Raw genomic sequence first — 25,794 nt, 5'->3', positions numbered from 1 at the left:
ACAAGGCAGATACAGAGATGGTCACAATAAGAGCAAGATCCACTGAAATAAATTACTTACTTTAATCTTGACCAAGTCTGTATCTGTACTCAACATTATTTTGACTCCCTTTGTTCACACATGAGTGAAATTTTAGAACAAACAGCTCAGAGTAAATAAAGTTCATTATCTCAGAGCAAGTTGCTACATTAGGTCCCTCAAGGCATGCCATAGCAGTTCAAACATTTCTGTACATATACTCACTTCAAAGAAATAATACACCTTAAAATGAGTTGATAACTTAATATAAGGTGAAGGGGAGAACAACGGAGTTTCTCAAAAAACCAATGACAGTCTTGTCAAAAAGCTAGACTCCAATTTTACAATTTGTGGGACAGCATAGGATTTTGGGGAGTAATTCACTCTGAGAGTACAGAGATAAGTCCAGCTTTGGAGAATGAGACAAAAATACTTCAGTGGGCACATCGACACTATATAATAAATGCAGTCTGATACCACTTTAACTGGCATAGCTCAATACTATGGAATCCTGGGATTGGTATTTTGGTAAGGCACCAGCATCCTTTTGCAGAGAAAGCTGAAGACCTTGTAAAACTACAGCTCCCATGAATCCATAGCATTAAGCCATGGCAGTCAAACTGGATTAATTGCATGCAGACTAACTGATGCACCTAGTGTCCTTCAGAAAGTTGGAGAACAGTCTAAAGGGATGATCTGCAACAGTGGCTCCCAACCTGTGGGTCCCCAGATGTTTTGGCCAACAACTCCCAGAAATCCCAGCCAGTTTACCAGCTGTTAGGATTTCTGGGAGTTGAAGGCCAAAACATCTGGGGATCCACAGGTTGAGAACCACTGATCTGGAAGAAGCTGTGGACCAACCTATTCCTAGGAAAAACAAAAGTTGGGCTTAGTTAGCACAGAAACAGAAGCAGTCTATCTATTCCTCGTTTATTTTAATGTGAAGCAACCTAGGGAAGGTTCTACACAGGCACTATAATGCAGTTCAAGGCCGGCTCAAGAGCAATGTGTTCACAAAACATACAGAATGCATCAAGTCAGAAAGTGTGTTTTTAAAAAAATCACCAGAAAATCCAGAATATGCTAGATAATGAGCTGCAGCTGAACATATTATATCCCATGTAGCAGTGGACCACTTGACCAGGGATCACTCTCCAACATTACTATCAAAAGGGTTACAAATTAGTTCTTGGTCAACTTTAGATTTGGTTTGGTTATTTGGGGAGATGATTCAGAAAATTGCACTGGATAGACCACATCAGGTCTAGTTTCTGATACAGAACATATGCAATTTAGTAGTCACAATTTGCTCGCCCACAGAAAACCATATTTAATAATCTAGAGCCACAGACCATATTTTAGGTCTTGCAGCCCAACAAGGTTTCCAATGCAAGATCAAAACCAGGATATACCCTGGTCATTTGCCACACATCAGAACATCTCAGACTGCTTAAGAGAAAAACTAACAGTTCGCAGTGGTTGTATAGTCATGGATACTGCATTTGCTGGGTTTGGTTCTGATACGCAATCAGAGGATATTGTGACCATTTTCACAGCCTCCAATTAGTTGCTGGGATATTTGTGTAGGTGCTGCACAGTAAAACCAGCTTGTTTCAATTCACTTCCAAATTGGATTATAGTGAACCACCCTAGGAAAATTATGTATATGCAGAAACACCCTAGAAAAACTAGGAGGGGGCAGAAAAACACCTTCCTCTACCTTCTGGCATGAGGGGAATGTATAGGAAAAGGCGGCGCCCTCTACTGCGTCAAGGGATTGCTTCATTGGTTTACTTAATAGCAAATGAGAAAGGAAGATATTTAGTGTTTACTACTAAAAAAAACTACTTAAAACAAAATATTTAGTGAAGTTAGTGCATCATCCCAGAAGCCAACAACAACACAAATTGATATCTTGAAGCAAAGTTTGAGATCCTGCAACCACAACATGAAAATGAGTGGCAAAATATCTGAACTAGCAAATATAATATTGGTAGAGATTTATAAGGTAAGGGTGTCCTCTTGAGCTTTTGTTGAAGACCCTTTTCTTTAATTAAAAAAAAAACTTTTATGCAAGAACAAACACCTGGCTTGGGCTCACAAGTATTATTAATATCCTGCCTCAAGTAAATTCATCACAGACTCTCATATATGGTTTTGTTATATGCTGTCCTAAGAGGTATTCAAATACTTTAATGAATAAAGCAGTTAACATTTCAGAAGGGAGAATGAAAAGAAAGCGTGTACTGATCCTAACATATTTCTAGTAGAGGATTTCATCTTTGGGATGCCTTGTCAATCTCACCTTAAGAAGTCTCCCAAATGTAAACAAGGTATCCTAAATGTCAACATATATAGGGAAAATGGGAAACCATAGCTAAATGTACCTTTATTTACAAAATATTCATTAATGTTTTTCCCCAAAGTATTTACAAAATATTATCTATGTATTGGCCACCTTTCTACACACACATGAAGTCTTCTCCCCCACACAGGGTGAACACATTCCAAGAAATCTGTTGTTTTGTAAACAATAAGGGTTTGTTAATATTTTCTATGTATGAAAACTTTCGTGACACCCTGTAAAGAAGGGCTTCTGAAACCTTTCCTCTTAGAACCATGTTTGGGTATATAGGTATACAAAACAGATATAAAAATCAAATGTTTACTGATTTGCAAGGCTTGCTAAACAGGCTGATTTTTTAAAATGAAGTACAGGCAGTTCCTGTGTGACAAACAAGATAGGTTCTGGGGGTCTGTTCTTAAATTGAATCTGTATGTAAGTCAGAACAGGTTCATTATTTTAGTGTAGTTACAGACTATCTAAGAACTATGGACAGAAGTCCGAGACATTGTTCAGGAGGCGGCAACAAAGTACGTCCCAAAGAAAAAGAAAACCAAGAAGGCAAAATGGTTGTCTGCTGAGACACTGGAAGTAGCCCAAGAAAGGAGGAAAGCAAAAGGAAACAGGGATAAGGGGAGATATGCCCAGTTAAATGCGCAATTCCAGAGGTTAGCCAGAAGAGATAAGGAACTATTTTTAAATAAGCAATGCATGGAAGTGGAAGAAGACAACAGAATAGGAAGGACAAGAGACCTCTTCCAGAAAATTAGAAACATTGGAGGTAAATTTCAGGCAAAAATTGGTATGATAAGAAACAAAGATGGCAGGGACCTAACAGAAGCTGAAGAGATCAAGAGAAGGTGGCGAGACTATACAGAAGATCTGTATAGGAAGGATAATAATATTGAGGATAGTTATGACGGTATGGTGAATGAATTAGAACCAGACATCCTGAGGAGTGAGGTTGAATGGGCCTTAAGAAGCATTGCTAACAACAAGGCAGCAGGAGACGACGGGATCCCAGCTGAACTGTTTAAAATCTTAAAAGATGATGCTGTCAAGGTGATGCATGCCATTTGCCAGCAAATATGGAAAACACAAGAATGGCCATCAGACTGGAAAAAATCAACTTATATCCCCATACCAAAAAAGGGAAATGCGAAAGACTGCTCCAACTTCCGTACAGTGGCCCTTATTTCTCATGCCAGTAAGGTAATGCTCAAGATCCTGCAAGGAAGACTCCAGCAATACATGGAGCGAGAGTTGCCAGATGTTCAAGCTGGGTTTAGAAAAGGTAGAGGAACGAGAGACCAAATTGCCAATATCCGCTGGATAATGGAGAAAGGCAGGGAGTTTCAGAAAAACATCTACTTCTGCTTCATTGACTATTCTAAAGCCTTTGACTGTGTGGATCATAATAAATTGTGGCAAGTTCTTGGTGGGATGGGCATCCCAAGCCACCTTGTCTCTCTCCTGAGGAATCTGTACAAGGACCAAGTAGCAACAGTAAGAACTGACCACGGAACAACAGACTGGTTCAAGATTGGGAAAGGCGTCCGGCAAGGCTGCATCCTCTCACCCAACCTTTTTAACTTGTATGCAGAACACATCATGCGATGTGCGGGGCTGGATGAATGCAAAGCTGGGGTGAAAATTGCTGGAAGAAACATTAACAACCTCAGATATGCAGATGACACCACTCTGATGGCCGAAAGCGAGGAGGAGCTGAGGAGCCTTCTAATCAAGGTGAAAGAAGAAAGCGCAAAAGCCGGGTTGCAGCTAAACGTCAAAAAACCAAGATTATGGCAACAAGAATGATTGACAACTGGAAAATAGAGGGAGAAACCGTGGAGGCCGTGACAGACTTTGTATTTCTAGGTGCAAAGATTACTGCAGATGCAGACTGTGGCCAGGAAATCAGAAGACGCTTACTTCTTGGGAGGAGAGCAATGTCCAATCTCGATAAAATAGTAAAGAGTAGAGACATCAGACTGGCAACAAAGATCCGCATAGTCAAAGCCATGGTATTCCCTGTAGTAACCTACGGATGTGAGAGCTGGACCATAGGGAAGGCTGAGCGAAGGAAGATCGATGCTTTTGAGCTGTGGTGTTGGAGGAAAGTTCTGAGAGTGCCTTGGACTGCGAGAAGATCCAACCAGTCCATCCTCCAGGAAATAAAGCCCGACTGCTCACTGGAGGGAAAGATACTAGAGACAAAGTTGAAGTACTTTGGCCACATCATGAGGAGACAGGAAAGCCTAGAGAAGACAATTATGCTGGGGAAAGTGGAAGGCAAAAGGAAGAGGGGCCGACCAAGGGCAAGATGGATGGATGGCATCCTTGAAGTGACTGGACTGACCTTGAGGGAGCTGGGGGTGGTAACTGCCGATAGGGAGCTCTGGCGTGGGCTGGTCCATGAGGTCACGAAGAGTCGGAGACGACTGAACGAATGAACAACAACACAGACTATCTACTACGCATACATACACACACACACACACATATGTACCAGCTTTGGATAGTATAGGGAAGGGTTAACAGCTCTGTAGTTTTTCTTTTGCTGTCTGTGCCCCTGTCAGAGAAGATTTCACCTCATTTTCTATCCCTATGAGAATTGGATTTTGAAAAATTGGCTTGTTGTGCAAACAATGGTGATACAGCTTCAGTGGAAACACTTTTTCTCCATGATAATTCCTTCAGGAGTGAAATTCCCTTCAGAGAGATAGAATTCTCTCACTTCCTGTTGTCTCACCCTCGTTCTTAACTAAATAAAATAAATAAATAAACTTTATTTGTATTCTGCCACCATCTCCCCAAACGGACTTAGGGCAGCTCACAAAAACACTCAATAGTGCAATAACACAGAGAATACATTAGGTACATAAACATATAAAACAGAACAATAAACATTTTCACTCAAAGTTTATATAAAACAAACTATAAACTATCTATAAAACCCCTACTGATAAAAACTTCTTCAGTAAAAAGACAACAAACTGTGGATATAGACAAACTGTATATAATGTTACTATGTGTTGTTTGTAAATTGGGTGTTTGTCACTCAAGGACTGCTTATATAGTTGAACCACATTCTGCATAGTCCACTGTAAACACTGCACAAGAGATTAGTGTAAACATATAAAACTGCCACTGTGCAACAAGAAAATATTTATTATTGCTAAATTTTCCAGGGCCTCAACATTGAGCTAACAGGACTCACGGTTTTAAAAACAATGCTGTAAAAAATGTCTGCAATGGGGCATAGGAGTAGTAATCCCCTTTAATGCAGCCTAGCAACCCTTACCTATGGAGTAAAAAAACCTATACATGAGTAGTGTCATATACTGTATTATGTGATGAAGCAGCTAAAAAGTCAATGAGCTGCATCAAAAGAAATAAAGTGTCTAGATTGAAGGAAATCATGGAGCCCCTCTATTCTGTTTTGTTCAAATCTCACCTGGAATACTGTGCCCAGTTCTGGGCACACAGATCAAAGGAGATATTGACAAGCTGGAAGGTGTCCAAAGGAGGGCAACTAAAATGATCAAAGGTCTGGAGACCATTGATCCCTATGAGGAGCATCTTAAAGAGTTGGGAATGTTTAGCCTACAGAAGAGAAGGGAGAGAGGAGACATGATAGCCATGTATAAATATTTGAAATGATGACATAAGGAAGAGGCAGCAGGCTTGTATTCTGCTGCCTTGGAAACTAGGACTCGGAGCAATGGGTTCAAATTCCAGGAAGAGATTCCACCTGAACATTAGGAAGAACTTCCTGACTGTAAAAGGTGTTCAGCAATGGAATTCTCTACCTCGGAGTGTGATGGAAGCTCCTTCCCTGGAAACTTTTAAACAGAGGCTGGGTAGCCATCTGTCAGGGGAATTTTGGGGTTTTTACTGCATGGCAGGGGGTTGGACTAGGTGGCCCAGGAAGTCTCTTCCAACTCCATCGCTGTTCCTCGCTAAAGGGATAGGGACAGAAAATAGGTAAACAAGGAAGACATGTACTTTCAGGTGAGATTCCCAAGATGAAGTAATCCAGACATCCCGTCTGGATTACTGTAACACACTGTATGTGGGGCTGCCTCTGAAGAGTGCTCAGAAACTTCAGTTCGTTCAAAGAGCTGCAGCCAGCTTGCTGACTGCGGCTGGCTACAGTTGGCGGACAACCCGCCTGTTGCAGCAGTTCTACTGGCTGCCAGTCTGTTTCCAGGTACAATTTAAAGTGCTGGTGATGACCTTTACAGCCCTAGATGGTTCAGGTTGAGGCTATTTGGCCAACTGCATCCCCTTGTATGAACCTGCCCATCCCTGAGATCTTCAGGAGAGGTCCTTCGCTTGGTTCCACCTCCATCTCAAGCTCAGTTGGTGAGAAAGAGAGTGGGCCTTCCTTCTTGGTGGCTGCCCCTCAACTCTGGAACTCCCCTTTCCCCAGGGAAGTCAGAACAGCCCTCTCCCTGCTGTCCTTCCGGCAGCAGGCTAAAACCTTTTTCTTCAGGCAGGCTTTTAAAGAAAGAAATGTTTTTAAGATCTAGTCAGAATATTGAATATGTTTTGATAGACTGTAACTGAATTGAAATTTTGTTTGTGTTTATTACCCACTTTACGTCCTGGTGTAGTTTGGGTGAGGATGATGGGATTTGCAGTACTCACTTTCACAGACCACTGCAACCCCTACAAATGACAACCCTGGACCAAACTTAGGGTACAGACAACTTTGTGACCCACTTCATGTCCTGGTATAGTTTGGGGGACAATGGATTACGAATGATGGGCAGTTGGTAAATGTGTGTAAGGTGATATATTATGTTCATTATTGGTTATTTATTATAAGCTTATATTGATGTTGTTTTATCTATTTTGTTGATTTATATGTTGTTTGGGTTCTTGTAGGTTTTTCGGCCTATATGGCCATGTTCCAGAAGCATTCTCCCCTGACCTTTCACCTGCATCTATGGCAAGCATCCTCAGAGGTAGTGAGGTCTGAGGGTGCTTGCCATAGATGCAGGCAAAACATCAGGAGAGAATGCTTCTGGAACATGGACATATAGCCCAAAAACCTACAAGAACCCAGTGATTCCAGCCACAAAAGCCTAATCTCCATGGAAGCAGTAAACAAGCTTGCTCCCTCCTCCCTGTGGCTTCCTCTCACATATTTATACATGGCTATCATATCTCCTCTCAGCCTTCTCTTCTTCAGGCTAAACATGCCAGCTCCTTAAGCCGCTCCTCATAGGGCTTGTTCTCCAGACCCTTGATCGTTTTAGTCGCCCTCCTCTCGACACATTCCAGCTTGTCAATATCTGTCTTGAATTGTGGTGCCCAGAATTGGACACAATATTCCAGGTGTGGTCTAACCAAAGCGGAGTAGAGGGGTAGCATTACTTCCCTAGATCTACACGAATACTCAATATGCCCAAATGTGAACACTGGTGGAGTTTGGGGAAAATAGAATCTTGACATTTGGGAGTTGTAGTTGCTGGGATTTATAGCTCACTTGCAATCACAGAGCATTCTGAATCCCACCAACGAGAGAACTGGGCCAAACCTCCCACACAGAACCCCCATGTGGGCCACAGCAACGCGTGGCAGGGAACGGCTAGTAAATAATAATATCGGTTTGGGTTGGAGAACTGAGACAACATGAAACCAAGACTAAAAGAAACCCAACATCTTCTTCCCATAGTTTTTAATCGTGTGGTCTTATTGTTAATGTTGCATTATTGTATTGTCCATGTTTATTTTAATTGCTTGTATTGTTGTTATTATTACTTGTATTGTTGTATTTGGGCTTGGCCTCATGTAAGCTGCACCGAGTCCCTTGGGGAGATGGTAGCGGGGTACAAATAAAGTGATATTATTATTATTATTACTCCTGCTCAAAAAGTGCATCGTTCTGGCAAATTGGACATTTCCCTATCATCCCTTGCTTCCCCTTTTCAGAGACATAGGGCCCTTCCCCACAGCCATATATCCCAGAATATTAAGGCAGAAAACCCCACAGTATCTGCTTTAAACTGGGTTATCTGAGTCCACACCTGTATATCACAGATAATGTGGGATTGTATTGAGCTGTGTGGAAGGGGCCAAAGGCAAAGGCGGAGCAACCGCTCCCCACCCCTGGCTTCCCCTTTGGCCCCACTCCCAGCCGGACCTTCTGCTTCGAAGCCGCAGAGCCAGTCCTCCCACTCCTGAGGGGAGTAGGCCTCTTCCAGGGGACTCACTCTGGGGGGAGCGGGAGGCAGGAGGGGGCGTCCCCGTTGCCATGGAGAAAGTGAAAGGAGGGAGGCCTGCGCGGCTTCCGTCTTCCTGGCCTCGAAGGGTCTCCTGTGGGAAAGCCGCCTTACCTTGCTGTGCCTCCGAAACCCGAGGGCGGCGGGAGGGCGAGCCTTCTCCTAAAGCGGGGCCGGACATGGCAACGGCCCTCAGGGCGAGTCCATCTCTCTTTCTCTCTCTTTCTCTGCCCTCCCCCGCTTCCTTCCTTCCTTGGTCTCGCCCGGCTCAGGCGCCCGACTCAGCCCACCGCTTCCCGGCATGCAACGCAAGCTCAAGGCTGCCCTCTCCGCCACATCCTCGGCGGGCGCGCGGACGTCGCTTCCGGCAGCGGCGCGCGGGCTTGGTCGGCGGAAGGTTCACGCCCTCGCCCAGCTGCTCGCCGCCACGGCGTCAACTTCCGCTTCCGGGATGTTTCCGCACACACATACACCCCCGCCCCCTAGTGGGCAGAGAGAGGAACCACGCTCGCCCTTTCACGTCTAGATTTTGAGGTTCCTTCAAGTTAGCGCTGACTACTTCAGTCAGAGAAGTCAGCCATAGCAGAGCAGAGATGAACCAACCTGGACACAGCATATTATTCGAGATCACAGAAATGCTGGACCACTCTCACAACCACCATGTCAGACTACACAGAGAAGCCATTGAAATCCACAAGCATGTGGACAATTTCAACAGAAAGGAGGAAACCATGAAAATGAACAAAAATCTGGCTACCAGTATTAAAAAACTCTAAAATGAACAAAATCTGGCTACCAGGGCCTTCTCGGTGGTGGCCCCTCACCTGTGGAATTCACTCCCTGGGGAAATCAGGTCATCAACATCCCTCTTTTCCTTCAGAAGGAAGTTGAAAACATGGTTGTGGGACCAGGCGTTCGGGCAATCTAGCAGTGAGACAAGGACAATCGACAACTAGAATTGATGATGTGGAATTGAATTTACGGACTATGAGATGGCGAACACTGAACGCTGAGCGTTAGAATGGATTTATTGATGTGATGTTTTAATTGTTTAATTGCTGTTATTCATGTTTTATTTTATTGTTTATGTTGATGTCAGCATTGAATTGTGCCTCTGTATGCCGCCCTGAGTCCCCATCCCCGTCCCGTCCCTCCCGGGGTTGAGAAGGGCGGGGTAGAAATACCCTAAATAAATAAATAAATAAAATTAGAAGAGCACAACAACAGAGAGGAAACAAACAAGGACATCTAATCACCTCTCAACAAAAGATTACTCCAGGCACTGCTAGGCAATCAAATGCTAATCAAGGTGGTCAGTTGAAACATTCACACCTAGCTCCAGAAGACAAGAGTCCTTTGTCTCACCCTGGTCATTCCACAGATATATAAACCCTTTTGCCTAGTTTCAACAGACCTCACTACCTCTCAGGATGCTTGCCATAAATGCAGGTGAAACGTCAGGAGAGAATGCCTCTAAACCATGGCCATACAGCCTGAAAAAACCTACAACAACCCAGGGAGGACACAAACAAGGACATCTAATCACTTAACAAAAGATTACTCCAGGCACTGCCAAGCAATCAAATGCTAATCAGGGTGGTCATTTGAAACAGTCACACCCAGTAAACTTATTCTATTCTAAAGTAATTTATGAAGCAAATATTTAGTGAGATAAAGAGATTTGATAAGCTTTATACTCGTTTTACAGAATGCTGTAAATCAGGGGTCCTCAAACTTTTTAAACAGAGGGCCAGGTCACAGACCCTCAAACTGTTGGAGGGCCAGATTATAATTTGGAAAAAAATGAACGAATTCCTATGCACACTGCACATATCTGTAGTGCAAAGAACACTTAAAATACAATAATTAAAATGAACAATTTTAACAAATATAAACTTATTAGTATTTCAATGGGAAGTGTGGGCCTGCTTTTGGCTGATGAGATAGTGTTGTTGTTGTGTGCTTTCAAGTTGTTTCAGACTTAGGTTGATCCTGACCGAGGGCTGGGTAAATGACCTTGGAGGGCCATATCCAGCCCAAAGGCTTTAGTTTGAGGACCCCTGCTCTAAATCAAGCCTACACAGCCTATGGCCCTCCAGGTGTTTTGAACTTCAGATCCCAGAATCCCTGACCACTGGACAAGTTGGCTAGGGCTTCTGGGAGCTGGAGTCCCAAACACCTGGAAGGCCACAGGCTGTGCAAGCCTTTTGTAAATGGATAGTACATTTGGTTGATGGGCTATCATTCATTTATTATTTAGAACACAATGTGTTGTCACTCACAATCTTGCTGTTTTTAGCCAACTTTAACTTATTTGTCCTGCTTCTTGGCAGGGGTTGGACTGGATGGCCCACGAGGTCACTTCCAATTCTATGATTCTATGAATTTGGCTTTAATTGACCGTTTAAATACTAGACACGTCTGTCACAGACATGTCTTCCATGAAGAATGTTGAAGGACATTTTATGCAAAAGCTGTAGAGGCATTTTGAGTCAGGACATTTTGAGTGATTGTGAAATGTCCCATAGATAGGTCAGGTATTGGTACAAATACAGGAAAGCTTTACTCCTGGTGCAAATTGTGTGACCACTAACTTCTACGGCATTATGCCCACATTTACATGTGAAAAAGAGTCATGCAGTAACTAGGCATTACTGGTATTCAAACAAGCTTGTGTGCCTCATAGACAAAGGATTATGATAATAAACTACCAGATGATAATATAAGTTGGGGTTCCTGCTTATTAAAAAAATGTTGTTACTGGGTAAACCTGCAAATCTTTGAAATAATTATGACTGTTCTCATACTACAAAGCCACAAGATGGCAACCTAAGTCTAAATGTATCCTGTAAGAAAGAAGAGAGTTGTGTTGTAAGCCAGAGGCTTTCATAAATATTACTGCACAGAACTACAACCTGTCTGTATGAATAACAAAACTCTTAAGCGAAGGGGAAAACGCAGTAAAGATTCATATGATTTGTTACTAGACATTGCAATAGCTCTTCCCAGCTCTGCATAGTCGTGCAAGGACAGGTGATAATATCATGAGATATGCTAAGAAAAGTTGTATATGATGCCCTATAGCTGAGTGTGTTGGCTGCAAGTGTCGCATGAACATAACAAGAGATGACAAACATATTGGAAATATATGTAATTATCTTGAAAATTTTTTTTTAAAAAAAACATAAATTAAAGGTTTTCATGACATATACTGTGTCCCCATACATTCCGTTATTGTAATTTATGTATGTGACCGTATCTCTTATGAGGGATTTGTTTAGCCTCCAGTTTGTTAGTAAAACCAAATTTGTCATGAAATTATATATGTCTGAAAAGCATATCACCAATGTGTCCCAGTCCATTGTTGGTAGGGGCTACAGTATCTCTGGATACAGGTTTACTACAACACCCCAAAATCAAGGTCAATTACCCCCAAACAATTCCAGTATATTTAGTTGGTCAGGGGGCTTCTCTGTGCCATGTTTAGCCCAGGTACTGCAAATCCCATCTGAGAAGAATGAATGCCATCTGTGCTGTCGCACGCTGGGCCTGTGCATCAGACTGTAGACAGGACATAAATTCCGTGTGCCCAACGGGACGCCAGGGCTGCTTCAGATTAAAGGCCCTTGGATTTCCTTAAAACACAGTCTCTAGAATGCTTAAAGGTTCAACAAAGTTCTTTATTGATGAAAACAAACAGGTACTTTAAAGCTTTCTTAACTGTCTATTGGCTCTCTCAATCTTGTCCACAAGGAACAGGCACTATCTTCATAACTGTATACTAACTAATAGGGAAATCCTTAACTTCTAATCTGGGCAGTCTTTCTTTGCCTCTGTTGGCGTGGAGCCCCTACACCCGGTACCAACTGCTTCTGGCTTCCGCGAGAGACCCTTACCAAGCAGAGCTTTGTAGACTTCCAGGGGAAAAGAATTCAGGCTTCTGTGATGGCTGACTGAAGTCCTTCAGCAAAGGAGCTGTAGGGCTGTATGATCCTCGGCCAAGCTGTGGGCTGTATAACCCCGGCCAAGCAGTAGAAGACGAAGCTTTCTACAGGAGCTCTTGGTATTATGTCCTGCATGGAAAGCTTCTCTGTGTGGACTGACCCAAAAAGGCTCCTATTCCCTCCAAAAACCCAAAAAGGGGGTGGGACCAGGGAACCTAATTATAATTGACAGATGGCTTGCCCTATGATTGCAGCCAAAAGAAGCCACCTATTTGCAGAGTCCCTGAAACTTAGGACTATAACAAACATTCAATGCAAAGCAAACAAAATTGGAGCTCCTGGAACAGCTGTACCTGCACATCATCATATTACAGAAGTGACCATTTTGCCCATTACATCTAAATTCTTCCCCAAAAATCCACTTCCCAACTAGCTCCTGAAAAGAAAGCAGTTCCCAATGCTTTAGACACAGAAAAAATGCTGTACCCCACACTTGAGCCCAACAGAATGTTACGATGGAATACGATCTATAGTCTGAATGAATTATATGGAAGATGAATGAATGACCGCTAATAATTTTGGAGACACCATTCTGAAGATTAAGGCCTGAAATGATTAAACCTGTTTGATGAATTGCAATTAAAACCTGCTAATGAGAACTGAAATGGTAAACTGTGATAAGAACTGTGACAGTGATAAGAAAAATGTTTACGTCTGTTTACATTTGTCAACATTTGCTGACTAAAACTGGATTAACTCTAAGAGAAATTACCTCTGTTTACATTAGTCAAAGCAAATGCTCTTTCAAGACACAATGGTTTGTTACCAGAAGAGTAAACTGAGATGCAATCAACATGTTCTGGGACAACCGCACCAGGAGCTCCAGCTTATCTTGCTATTTGTTGATTACTGCATGTATTTTAAAGTTCTATGCCTTTGCAGTTAGATGGCTTTCCTTAGTTTGCATTTATTGGATCTATGACCTGTCAATTATTGTTTGGTTCCCTGGTCCCGCCCCTTTTGGGGTTTTGGAGGGAATAGGAGCCATTTTGGGTCAGTCCACACACAGAAGCCTTTCAAACAGGACATAAAACCAGGAGCTCCTGTAGAAAGCTTCATCTTTTACAGCTTGGTCTGGGGTATACCGCCCCATAGCTTGACCAGAGAGATGCAGTCTCAGCACAGCTCTTTTGCTGAGGATTTTACAGCCTTACAGTCCCTTTGCTGAGGGAATCTGGTCCCACAGCACTTCAGCCAGCCATCACTGAAACCTGAATATCTTCTTTTCCCCTGGAAGTCTACAAAGCTCTGCTTGGTAAGGGTCACTCGCGGAAGCCAGAAGCAGTTGGTGTAGGGGCTCCACGGCAACAGAGGCAAAGACAGACTGCCCAGATAAGAGGTTAAGGATTTCCCCATTAGTTAAAATATAGTTATGAAGATAGTGCCTGTCCCCTGTGGACAAGATTGAGAGAGCCAATAGACTATTAAGAAAGCCTTGAAGTACCTGTTTGATTTCAATAATAAAGAACTTTGTTGAACCTTTGAGCAATCTAAAGACTCTGTTTAAAGAAATCCAAAGGCCTTTAATCTGAGGAAGCCCCGGCATCCCGTTGGGCACACAGAATTTATGTCCTGTCTACAGTCTTATGTGCAGGCCCAGCATGCGACATCACACAACATGTTTCAGGATGGAAGACGTCTATCATTCATTTACAGGTTTTTGGAACATCAGCGAAATATTGCTATATAAGAGACCTTCTGATATTCCAAAAATTGTGACATAAAGATGCTGTTCACCCTCTAATCTCTGCTCCATTGGGATTGAGAGAGATAGTGTACCTTAGGAGTGTTAGATCTGCTGTGGGAAAGCAGGATTTTGTGCACTTGCTCTTTTTCTCAAGGGATGAGAAAAGAGTGCATTTTGGAGTCATGTTCTCAGGGGAATGATGCATTTTGACATTTTGGCGTTTTAGAAGCTTGATGCTTTGGCAGATTTGCAAGGAAGCAGTCTGGCCTAAGAGGTGTTCTTCTCCAGATGACAGCAGGAGAAAGGAAATGGTGATGTGTGCATGTGAAAGATGAATGATGGGTGAATGTATATGGGAAATGTGAATGTTGAGTAAAAATGTTTGTTTGTTATCCAATGTAACTGTAGGTTTGTGAATTCAATGTAGTTACACAGAATCTGTATGTCTGTATGTTAAATGTTGTTCTGTAAAAGTTCTGATAGCCTTTCTCTTACTGGAAAATTGCAATAAAAAGAACCTCTACTTTAAAGTTATTGAAACTTATTCATAACATAATGTGATGAACACCGTGGGTTATCACTTTTAAAGTGGAGGACTCCGTGGAATTTAGTAAATGTGATGAATTTTGGCCAAAAAGTATTTTTTCCACACCACCCACGAAGTGAACCAGACTGCAAGTTTAATCACTACTTCTTTGATCCAAAGCAAAACAAATTCTTCAAGCTTCTCTAAGTTTGTTTACACATACAACAAACTCAAATAGAATCACAATGTCATCATAAAAATTATAAACCTGAAATATTGACACACTGTATAAGTAAAAAATATGTAATGTTTTATTAATGTGTATGATTTGATTACTGTTTCCTTCTCACAGGCTGCTTTGAATATTATTTAACCATTATTTAACTATAATGTTGTTATAAAGACACTAAGTACAGTAAAAACTAAGTTAATATCCGATGTACTTCACCTCAAGTAACGAACACAAATCTGTCTCAGATATTGATTTTACAGAATAATTAAATTATGTTCAGTAGCTTTTCAAAGGGTTCTAAACATTTCTTGCTGAGGAGAGAAAATACTCTTAAGGTGCCATTTCTTCTGGTTCTTGGTGTCCCCTTTGAATTTTTTTTTAACAAAAATTACAAAAATCCTTACTTGGAAAAATGTGATATGCAGGGAGCAGAAGTTCTAAATGATAATTGAGGATCCTTGTCATAGATGCAGGCGAAACATCAGGAGAGAATGCTTCTAGAACATGGCCATATAGCCCGAAAGACCTACATTAACCCATTGATTCCGGCCACGAAAGCCTTTGACAATACAGTGTTCCTTGAAGTTGCCCAAAAACATCTACTCTCCCTTAAAACCACTTGGTTTAAATCATGCTCTCTTTTTTCTCTCTCTCTTTAAAAAAATTAATTTATAATTTTTTCAAACAAAATGTATAAGCATACATTCTTCCCGCTTTTTGCAATATTTTAGACAAAAGAAGATGTCATATTATATACAATCTAACAGTAAAAGAAAAAAATCAAAAACATCTTTAAGCGTATTTCTTATCATTATTATTTAATTTCCCTTACAACTTATAATTCCGTCACACATATTTTATTAACTTATACATGCTTTTTTTTCTTTATAATTATTATTATACAGTTTTCCCACCTCTTCCCCTTACCCTTAGTTTGTGCCTCCTTCACCAGGACCAACCAACTCATGCTGTTTCACAATTCCAAAATGTCATTGTTTCTCTTGCTGGCTTGTACTCCTTTCCCTCATTAAAGACATACTCAATAAATTTTCCACACATTTTCCAAAAATCTGTTTGCTTCCATATTCCCCTATTTTAATATTGCAAGTTAGCTTATCATCAATAACTATATCCCAAACTTCCCTATACAATTCTTCTAATTTAATTTTTTTTCTTTCCAGTTTTTTGCTATTAGCAATTTAGCTGCTATTATCAAATTAGAAACCAATTCTTTCTCCTCTTGTATGGGATTGTATTATCATGTATAAGTAATAATGCTAATTTTGGTGTAATCTCAATCTCTATTTTTATTATTGCTCTTATTTCTTTGAATATACTTTCCCAAAACTTTTGTATAGTTTTACATGACCACCACATATGAAGGTATGTCCTTATTTCCTGACAGCCTCTCCAACACTGATTTGAGTATTTTTTTTATCAATCTGATGTTACATTTTCTTCTTTAGTCTCCCTTTGCATTATCATCTTTTCTATTTTTGTATATTCCCTACCTCCATTATACTTTGTGTTATGTCACTTGACCATTTACCCAATTGTAGATACTTGTACCAATCTAAGTCTCTTCCTCTTAATTCCTCTTTTATCCTTTCCATATTTACCATCTTCAGATCTCAGTCTTTTACTTTCATTAAACCTCTTCCATTGAATTCTGCTTCAAGTTCTTTTTTCAAATTTGCTGGTAAATTTTCTGTCATTAAAACTGGCATGACAGGAGAAATATCTAGCATTAGGGTTTATTATTTTTTATATCTCCCCCAAATCTCCAAAATATTTTTAAAGGAGTTGTTTAAATTATTATATCACTTCTTTTTACCCTTTCCTCTGGAGCCCCCGGTGGCGCAGTGTGTTAAACCCCTGTGCTGGCAGGACTGAAGACCGACAGGTTGCAGGTTCGAATCTGGGGAGAGGCAGATGAGCTCCCTCTATCAGCTCCAGCTCCTCATGCGGGGACATGAGAGAAGCCTCCCACAAGGATGATAAAAACATCAAATCATCCAGGCATACCCTGGGCAACGTCCTTGCAGACGGCCAATTCTCTCACACCAGGAGTCACTCCTGACACGACAAAAAAAATAAAAATAAAACCCTTTCCTCTATTACCCCTATGAAAAGTATTCTAATTTCAGTTTTATCATCTTCTTCCAGCCACTCCAAGCTTTTTTGTTTTGCTAAACTTTCTACTATATATCTTATTTGATTTGAAAGATAATATAACTTGAGGTTTCTCTTCAGATCATATAAATCTTTCGCCTTAAATCATGCTCTCAAGAGATAAAATAAAGTAGTCTTCTTTAAAAGTAACATATCTGGTTTGCTCACAATCTTCTTGTATATATTCAGGATACAGGTACATTTCTTGTTGATCCAGCTACAGATTTGAAGTAGTTTCTCTGTTTTGGTAACACAGCGCATCTTTCGTAGAATCAAGTCCATAGTCCAATAGAGTCTTTCAGCATACATCTTATAAAAATCCAAACTGTGTAACTGTACTCACTGCTTCTCAAAGCAAACACATACTGTAGCATACTGTTCTTACTGAAGTCTAAAGGCATTTATATCTACTGAAATCTAAAGCAACCTGCAAATCTAAAATGGAGTCTTGAGTCTGAACATGCTCAGTTCTGATCATATGGTCTGCAGCCCCTTCTATATCAATCCGGCTATTAAACCTTTTTCCCTTTGTCTAGTATAATTTCCAGTTCCAAATATGGCAGTTTATTAGACTTCTTCCACCTAGGCCAAAGAGACCCAGAAAGGTGGGTAATAACTTGGTACTACCTTGCTCTTTTAGGGAAAAAAAATCACTGTGGATGTCCTGGAGATACCAGAATGCAGATATTATAATCTTGGCTTATTCACCCTTAAAAGGACTGGCAAAATCAACTAGCTTGGTGGGTTATCCAATGAAGGGAGAAATAAAAGCAGATTCCTCCCACTGGTGCTTTATAGTGCAGTAAATGGGACTTCAATTTAGACCAGTGGTTCTCAACCTGGGGTCCCCAGATGTTTTTGGCCTACAATTCCCAGAAATCCCAACCAGTTTACCAGCTGTTAGGATTTCTGAGAGTTGAAGGCCAAAAACATATGGGGACCCCAGGTTGAGAACCACTGATTTAGACTTTTTAAGAGTTGCTGCAGTAACTTGGGGCAGGGGAGGATGTCAGTGGAGGACCATAGTCAAAGAGGAACTTCCTGCTGTAAGCCCATCACTGCCTTATATCCCACTCATTCCGGGGGCTTTGGCATTCTGTAGATGTCCCGTTTTGCATAATTTTGCCAGTCTATTCTGATCTGCATTTATTACTGTAGTGTAGAGTCACTGGATTTATCTTTAAGACAGTGTACTTGCCGTGTCACACTGTACACTTTCTGTATTTTCCATGACTGATTCTCTAACATTGAGATACACGGAGAAACAAGAATATTTCTTTGTGTCTGGAGATATTGTCCTTTGCTTATGAAGGCATATTTATTTATATACTAGCTTGGGGACCCGGCGTTGCCCGGGTTATTAGAGAAAGTGGGTAATGGCGGTTCTGTATGCCAAGTTTGGTCTTTATTGGTCTTTGGATAACGGCTGCATTGTTTTCAGGAAGTGAGTGAAGGTACTTGAAGTCCCATCATCCATGGCCCATCCTCCTACAAACAGCAGCAGGATATAGAGTGGGTCATGGGGGCTCTGTGTGCCACGTTTGGTCTTTATCAGTCATTAGATGAGGATGGCAGTGGTGTCAGTAAGTGAGTGAAGGTACTGCAAGTCCCATCATCCAAAGTCCATCCCCTTTCAAACTGCAGCAGGATGTAGAGTGGATCATGGGGGCTCTGTGTGCCAAGTGTGGTCTTGATTGGTCATTAGAAGAGGGTTGCAGCAATCTTCGGAAGGGAGTGGAGGTACTTGAAGTCCCATCATCCATGGTCTGTCCTCCTCCAAACTGCACCAGGATGTAGAGTGGGTCATTGAAGCTCCATGTGCCAAGTGTAGTCTTGATTAGTCATTGGCGAGGGTCTCAGTGGTTTCAGGAAGTGAGCAAAGGTACTGCAAGTCCCATCATCCATCTCCAAAGTTTTCCAAACAACACCAGGACGTAACGTGGGTCATGAGAGGTCTATGTGCCAAGTTTGATCTTGATCCGTCATTGGATGAAGTTTGCAGAGGGCTCAGAATGTGAGTGAAGGTACTGGAAGTTCCATCATCCATGGTCCACCCTTCTCCAAAACTGCAGCAGAATGTAGAGTGGGTCATGGGGGCTCTGTGTGGCAACTTTGGTCTTGATTGGTCATTAGATGAGTTTTGCAGCAGTCTTGGGTTGTGCAGGTACTTGATGCCCCATCATCCATGGTCTGTCGTCCTTCAAACTGCTCCAGGATGTAGAGTGGGTCATTGAAGCTCCATGTGCCAAGTTTAGTCTTGATGAGTCATTGGCGAGGGTCTCAGTGGTCTCAGGAAGTGAGTGAAGTGACTGCAAGTCCCATCATCCATTTTCAAATTCTTCCAAACTGCACCAGGATGTAGAGTGGGTCATGCTGGGTCTCTGTGTAAATTGTGGTCCTGATCCATCATCGTTGGCAGTTGTAATGGTCTTAGGAAGGGAGTGCGGGTATTGCAAGTCCCATCGTCCATGGTGCATCCTCCTTCAAACTGCACCTGGATGTAGAGTGCATCATGGAGACTCAGTGTGCCAAGTTTGGTATTTATTGGAATTTGGATGAGGGTTGCAGTGGTCTGATGAATTGAGCAATGGTACTGCAAGTCCCATAATCCATGGTCCATCCCCGGCCAAACCACACCAGGACGTAAAGTGGGCCATGAGAGGTCTATGTGCGAAGTTTGGTCCTGATCAGTCATTGGATAAGGTTAACAGCGGTCTCAGAATGTGAGTGGTGGTACTGCAAGTCCCATCATCCATGGTTCATCCTCCTCCAAACTGCAGTAGGATGTAGAGTGGGTGATGGGGGCTCTGTGTGCCTCTTTCGGTCTGTATTGGGAGTGTTCTGACCCAGCCCCCTTTGGCCTTTCCTTTCCTCTCTTTGTCATCTCGGAATGTTGGATTTGAGGCTGGCCAATCAGAGAGCATATGCAAATTTCCTTCTGTCATGCCCTGTTTCTGCCATGAACCCTCTTCTCCACCAGGGGCTCCTATTGAAGCTGGCCAATCAGAGACCATATGCAAATAGCACCACTGCGGCAGCCAATCCGAATGTTGGAACTTTCTGGCTGGCCAATCAGAACGCTGGCACATACACCGCCCTCCGTCCGCCCTCCACAATTCCTCTGTCCGATACAAACACTCTTCTTTATTATATACTAGCTTGGGGACCCGGCGTTGCCCGGGTTATTAGAGAAAGTGGGTAATGGTGGTTCTGTATGTCAAGTTTGGTCTTTATTGGTCTTTGGATAACGGCTGCATTATTTTCAGGAAGTGAGTGAAGGTACTTGAAGTCCCATCATCCATGGCCCATCCTCCTACAAACAGCAGGAGGATATAGAGTGGGTCATGGGGGCTCTGTGTGCCAAGTTTGGTCTTTATCAGTCATTAGATGAGGGTGGCAGTGGTGTCAGTAAGTGTACTGCAAGTCCCATCATCCAAAGTCCATCCCCTTTCAAATTGCAGCAGGATGTAGAGTGGATCATGGGGGCTCTGTGTGCCAAGTGTGGTCTTGATTGGTCATTAGAAGAGGGTTGCAGCAATCTTTGGAAGGGAGTGGAGGTACTTGAAGTCCCATCATCCATGGTCTGTCCTCCTCCAAACTGCACCAGGATGTAGAGTGGGTCATTGGAGCTCCATGTGCCAAGTTTAGTCTTGATTAGTCATTGGCGAGGGTCTCAGTGGTCTCAGGAAGTGAGCAAAGGTACTGCAAGTCCCATCATCCATCTCCAAAGTTTTCCAAATAACACCAGGACGTAAAGTGGGTCATGAGAGGTCTATGTGCCAAGTTTGGTGTTGATCCGTCATTGGATGAGGTTTTCAGAGGTCTCAGAATGTGAGTGAAGGTACTGGAAGTTCCATCATCCATGGTCCACCCTTCTCCAAAACTGCAGCAGGATGTAGAGTGGGTCATGGGGGCTCTGTGTGCCAACTTTGGTCTTGATTGGTCATTAGATGAGTTTTGCAGCAGTCTTGGGGAGTGGAGGTACTTGAAGTCCCATCATCCATGGTCTGTTGTCCTCCAAACTGCTCCAGGATGTAGAGTGGGTCATTGAAGCTCCATGTGCCAAGTTTAGTCTTGATGAGTCATTGGCGAGGGTCTCAGTGGTCTCAGGAAGTGAGTGAAATGACTGCAAGTCCCATCATCCATTGTCAAATTCTTCCAAACCGCACCAAGATGTAGAGTGAGTTATGCGGGCTCTCTGTGTAAATTGTGGTCCTGATCCATCATTGTTGGCAGTTATGGTCTTAGGAAGGGAGTGCAGGTATTGCAAGTCCCATCGTCCATGGTGCATCCTCCTTCAAACTGTACCTGGATGTAGAGTGCGTCATGGAGACTCAGTGTGCCAAGTTTGGCATTTATTGGTAATTGGATGAGGGTTGCAGTAGTCTGAAGAATTGAGCAATTGTACTGCAAGTCCCATAATCCACGGTCCATCCCCGGCCAAACCACACCAGGACGTAAAGTGGGTCATGAGAGGTCTATGTGCGAAGTTTGGTCCTGATCAGTCATTGGATAAGGTTAACAGCGGTCTCAGAATGTGAGTGGTGGTACTGCAAGTCCCATCATCCATGGTTCATCCTCCTCCAAACTGCAGTAGGATGTCGAGTGGGTGATGGGGGCTCTGTGTGCCTATTTCAGTCTGTATTGGGAGTGTTCTGACCCAGCCCCCTTTGGCCTTTCCTTTCCTCTCTTTGTCATCTCAGAATGTTGGATTTGAGGCTGGCCAATCAGAGACCATATGCAAATTTCCTTCTGTCATGCCCCGTTTCTGCCATGAGCCCTCTTCTCCACCAGGGGCTCCTATTGAAGCTGCCCAATCAGAGACCATATGCAAATAGCACCACAGCGGCAGCCAATCAGAACGCTGGCACATACCCCTTCCGCCCTCCGCACCTCTGTCCTTCCCATACAAACACTCTTCTTTATTATATATATAGATATAGATATAGATAGATAGATAGATATAGATGTACTACATTTATATGTTGCTCTTCTCACCCCGAAGGGGACTCAGAGCGGCTTAGTTTTTACTGTACAGGAGCCAGCAACATATGCGCCAACATATGTATTAGTCTTGCAGACTCTTTGTTTCCAGTATCTTACTGTGTGCGGTTTTTATCTCCCCCTGCATCTCAGTAGCTTTGGGGACCGAAGTGGTGATTTCTCATTGATTTACAACAGCACCCGTGTTGCTAAGAAATGTTGTTTGGGTGTGAACGTAAGCACAATGTTTCACCATGTGCTGCCTACTTGGGAGGGGTTATCTCTTAGTAGCTATAAGTAGCCATCAGTCTGGGACTGAGCACAGCCACTTCATCTTCCTACTCAGGGAAACTGCTGGCTGCTCCTGGGGTTTTGCAGAGCTTGGAAAAAGCATTCCTGGAAAGCAAGAACAAGATAGACTGCAAAAGTTGGCATATAGCTTTGATACCTCAGGAAAAAACAGCCGTTTTGTCATTTTTAGAGTTGTCCTCCTGGATCTTCTGTACGTGCAGCATTTTGGTTTTTTGTTGTGCTGCTCGCAACATGGCTTTGGCTAACACTAGCAGTCCAGCCGCATGTCAAGAAGAGGCTACAAAGGCATGGACACTACCACCCTGCACTGAGTACCTATGCCCATTGCTGCCCATCTGCATTCTCATCCCAGTGACAGCTGTGTGCTTGGTTTTACTAATTCTTGGCGTTGGTGGCAATGTTTTGACTGTGATTGTGACAAGCCGGTCTCGTGACCTGCGCTGTACCACCAGCCTCTATCTGGGGAGCTTGGCTGTCTCTGATCTGCTGCTGCTCTTACTTGGGCTGCCGATGGACCTGTACCGTCTGTGGCGCTCGCGGCCATGGGTGCTAGGAACACTGTTGTGCCGTGTCTGGCATTGGTCTGGGGAAGCGTTTGCCTACTGCTCCATCCTTCATCTGACGGCTCTGACGGCTGAGCGCTATGTTGCCATTTGCTTCCCGTTGCGTGCTAAAGTGCTGGTGACCCAACAGCGCGTAAAAGCATTACTGGTAATACTGTGGGCTATTGCACTGCTCTCTGCTGCACCGTTTCTCTTCCTTGTGGGAGTCCAACAGGCCAGCAACACTTCTAATGACAATGGCTTCACCCGTGAGTGTGGCCCTACCGACTATGCTAAACAGTCAGGGATGTTGGGAACCATGTTCTGGGTCACCACCAGCTATTTCATGCTGCCCTGCCTCTGTCTCTACATCCTCCATGGCTTGATTGCACGGGAGCTTCTACTGGTCAGGAAGGCACAGCTTGGTGGGACGTCCTACCGGAACCACCAGCATACTGTACGCATGTTAGGTAAGTAAACGGAGGGCAAGAGAGGGAAAAGTCCTTTAGTAACTAACTCATTCCTATGTCCCTCATTCCCATAGAGCAGAGGTCCTCAAACTAAGGCCCGAGGGTTGGATACGGCCCTCCAAGGTCATTTACTTGACCCTCGCTCAGGGTCAACCTAAGTCTGAAACGACATGAAAGCACACAACAATAATCCTGCCTCATCAGCCAAAAGCATGCCTACACTTCCCATTGAAATACTAATAAGTTTATATTTGTTAAAATTGTTCTTCAATTTAATTATTGTATTGTTTTGGAAATGTTTTTTGCACTACACATAAGATATGTGCAATGTGCATAGGAATTCATTCATGTTTTTTTCAAATTATAATCCGGCCCTCCAACAGTTTGAGGGACTGTGACCTGGTCCTCTGTTTAAAAAGTTTGAGGACCCCTGACATAGAGTCACCATCAATCCCACCCCTCCAAGGTCCTTTTATACCAGCTACCAGGATGAACAGAGACATGTCTTCTGTTTGTTTCACTGGCTATTTTTCCATCCAAAGGAAGGAAGGAACAAAAATTTGTGTCAATATCCCTACCTATAGCCAACTGCGAAATGCCATTAACGCACTTTTAAAGGATTATCTTCCATTTGGCTATTAACTCATTGGCAGATTCCTGACCACACTTTCTTAACCTTTCATTACAATTTATAATATCTATATCAGAGAGATGGATCCCTTTTCTGTTGGGCACTTCCATGCCTGTTCAACAGCAAAAAGCATCAAGGAGCCTTTAAAAAAGTATTGTCGAAGGCTTTCATGGCCAGAATTGCTGGGTTGTTATAGGTTTTTTGGGCTGTATGGCCATGTTCTAGAAGCATTCTCTCCTGACGTTTTGCCTGCATCTATGGCAGGTATCCTCAGGTTGTGAGGACCTCAACCTCTGAGGATGCCTTCAGGCGAAACGTCAGGAGAAAATGCTTCTAGAACATGGCCATACAGCCCAAAAAACCTACAACAACCCTCTTAAAAAGTGTTATTAGTTTATCCTTTCCAATGACTTCTAAACAACCCCACCATGGCTAGCAACAATGGTGTCAAAGCAACAAGTTAATTGTCTTTCCTCTTTTTCCTCCTTTCCAGTTGTGCTGATTTTGGCGTTTATCATTTGCTGGCTGCCCTTCCACATTGGCAGGATTATGTACATCAACCCAGCGAATTCCCTGATGATGTATATCGCCCAATATTTTAATATTTTTGCATTGCAGCTTTTCTACTTGAGTGCTGGTATCAATCCCATTCTTTACAACTTTGTCTCAAAGAAATATAGGGCAGCTCTTTATAAGCTACTGGTGACCAAGCGATCTACAGAAAGGTCTTCTACTATTACCCGAGAGACTGCTGGCTACGTAGAAATTAGTGGTTAGCAGCATTACTAACATCACAAATGTATGTGACTCTGTTTCCATTCCTTTCACTGTTATATATTTAAAGCAGGTTGGTGAAATAATTATGCCTCCAAAAAAAATAATAAGTGGCAGAGAGAGGTAAACAGGGAAAACTCAATTTTTGAAAAACAGTTATGGTTCCTAATTGTGAGGAGGATAACTGTAAGGAGATACAACTGAACTTGACAAATTGTTGCCCTTTTCTCTTTGATTTGGGAATGTTTGATTGTCAAAAACAGGTAGAAATCCATCATTATAAAATGCACTGATAGGTCTCTTCCTACATCCCAGTGTAACATTACTTCTCTGTACATATTGGGGCTATTCTATAATGAAAAATGCTGCTACAAGAACTGCAAGAAACGTTGGCAGTCTAGCTAAAGAAGAGACATAGGTTCATGAAAGGAGAAACCTGATTATATGTGTGTGAGTGTGTGCCCTATGGGTGTATATACATATACATTGCAGTAGACACCAGGATGCACTTCAGAAATTTCTTAATTATCTTTATAGGTGAGCTGCTAATATATCAGTAAAATTTCACGCTTGTTTGCAGATTTCTTTCTTTTATATAATAACATGTTGTATTTCGGTATATTACATATAAATGAAATTTCATATTTAGAAATCTCCAAGATATCGTATTATGTACTATATGCAAATACAAATATTCTAAAATCCTGACAAAATCCAAAACCCTTCTCGTCCCAAGTATTTTGAATGCAGGATGCAGGCATGTAGCTTCACCCCCCCCCCCCCCCCCCGAAATTCTCATGGTGGTTCACGAAAAGGCCTTACTGGTGCATTATTTAAACTGTTATGTTTATTCATATCATGATCTG

The 25,794-nt window shown here is 42.5% G+C and overlaps 2 protein-coding genes across 4 annotated transcripts in view; one reads left to right on the top strand and one right to left on the bottom strand.

Annotated features, from left to right (window-relative positions):
* Window positions 1-9,007, bottom strand: part of AFTPH (aftiphilin) — a 50,214-nt gene extending 41,207 nt beyond the window's left edge. For 2 of the 3 annotated variants that reach the window (XM_060784447.2, XM_060784462.2), the window contains exon 1: window positions 8,710-9,007. The gene's annotated coding sequence lies outside the window, so the exon portion shown is untranslated. The remainder of the gene's footprint in view (window positions 1-8,709) is intronic. The other variant, XM_060784456.2, reaches the window with a different exon arrangement.
* Window positions 9,008-22,742: 13,735 nt separating this feature from the next.
* Window positions 22,743-24,931, top strand: MLNR (motilin receptor). Its single transcript, XM_060769054.2, has 2 exons — window positions 22,743-23,523; window positions 24,648-24,931. The coding sequence occupies exons 1-2, from the start codon at window positions 22,743-22,745 to the stop codon at window positions 24,929-24,931; spliced, it is 1,065 nt and encodes a 354-aa protein (XP_060625037.1).
* Window positions 24,932-25,794: the final 863 nt, after the last annotated feature.

The sequence above is a fragment of the Anolis sagrei genome, chromosome 1 (genome assembly GCF_037176765.1).
Source record: "Anolis sagrei isolate rAnoSag1 chromosome 1, rAnoSag1.mat, whole genome shotgun sequence".
NCBI classification, from domain to species: Eukaryota; Metazoa; Chordata; class Lepidosauria; order Squamata; family Dactyloidae; genus Anolis; species Anolis sagrei.
The sequence above is the reverse complement of the archived record's forward strand: the minus strand, read 5'-3'. Positions and strand labels throughout refer to the sequence as shown.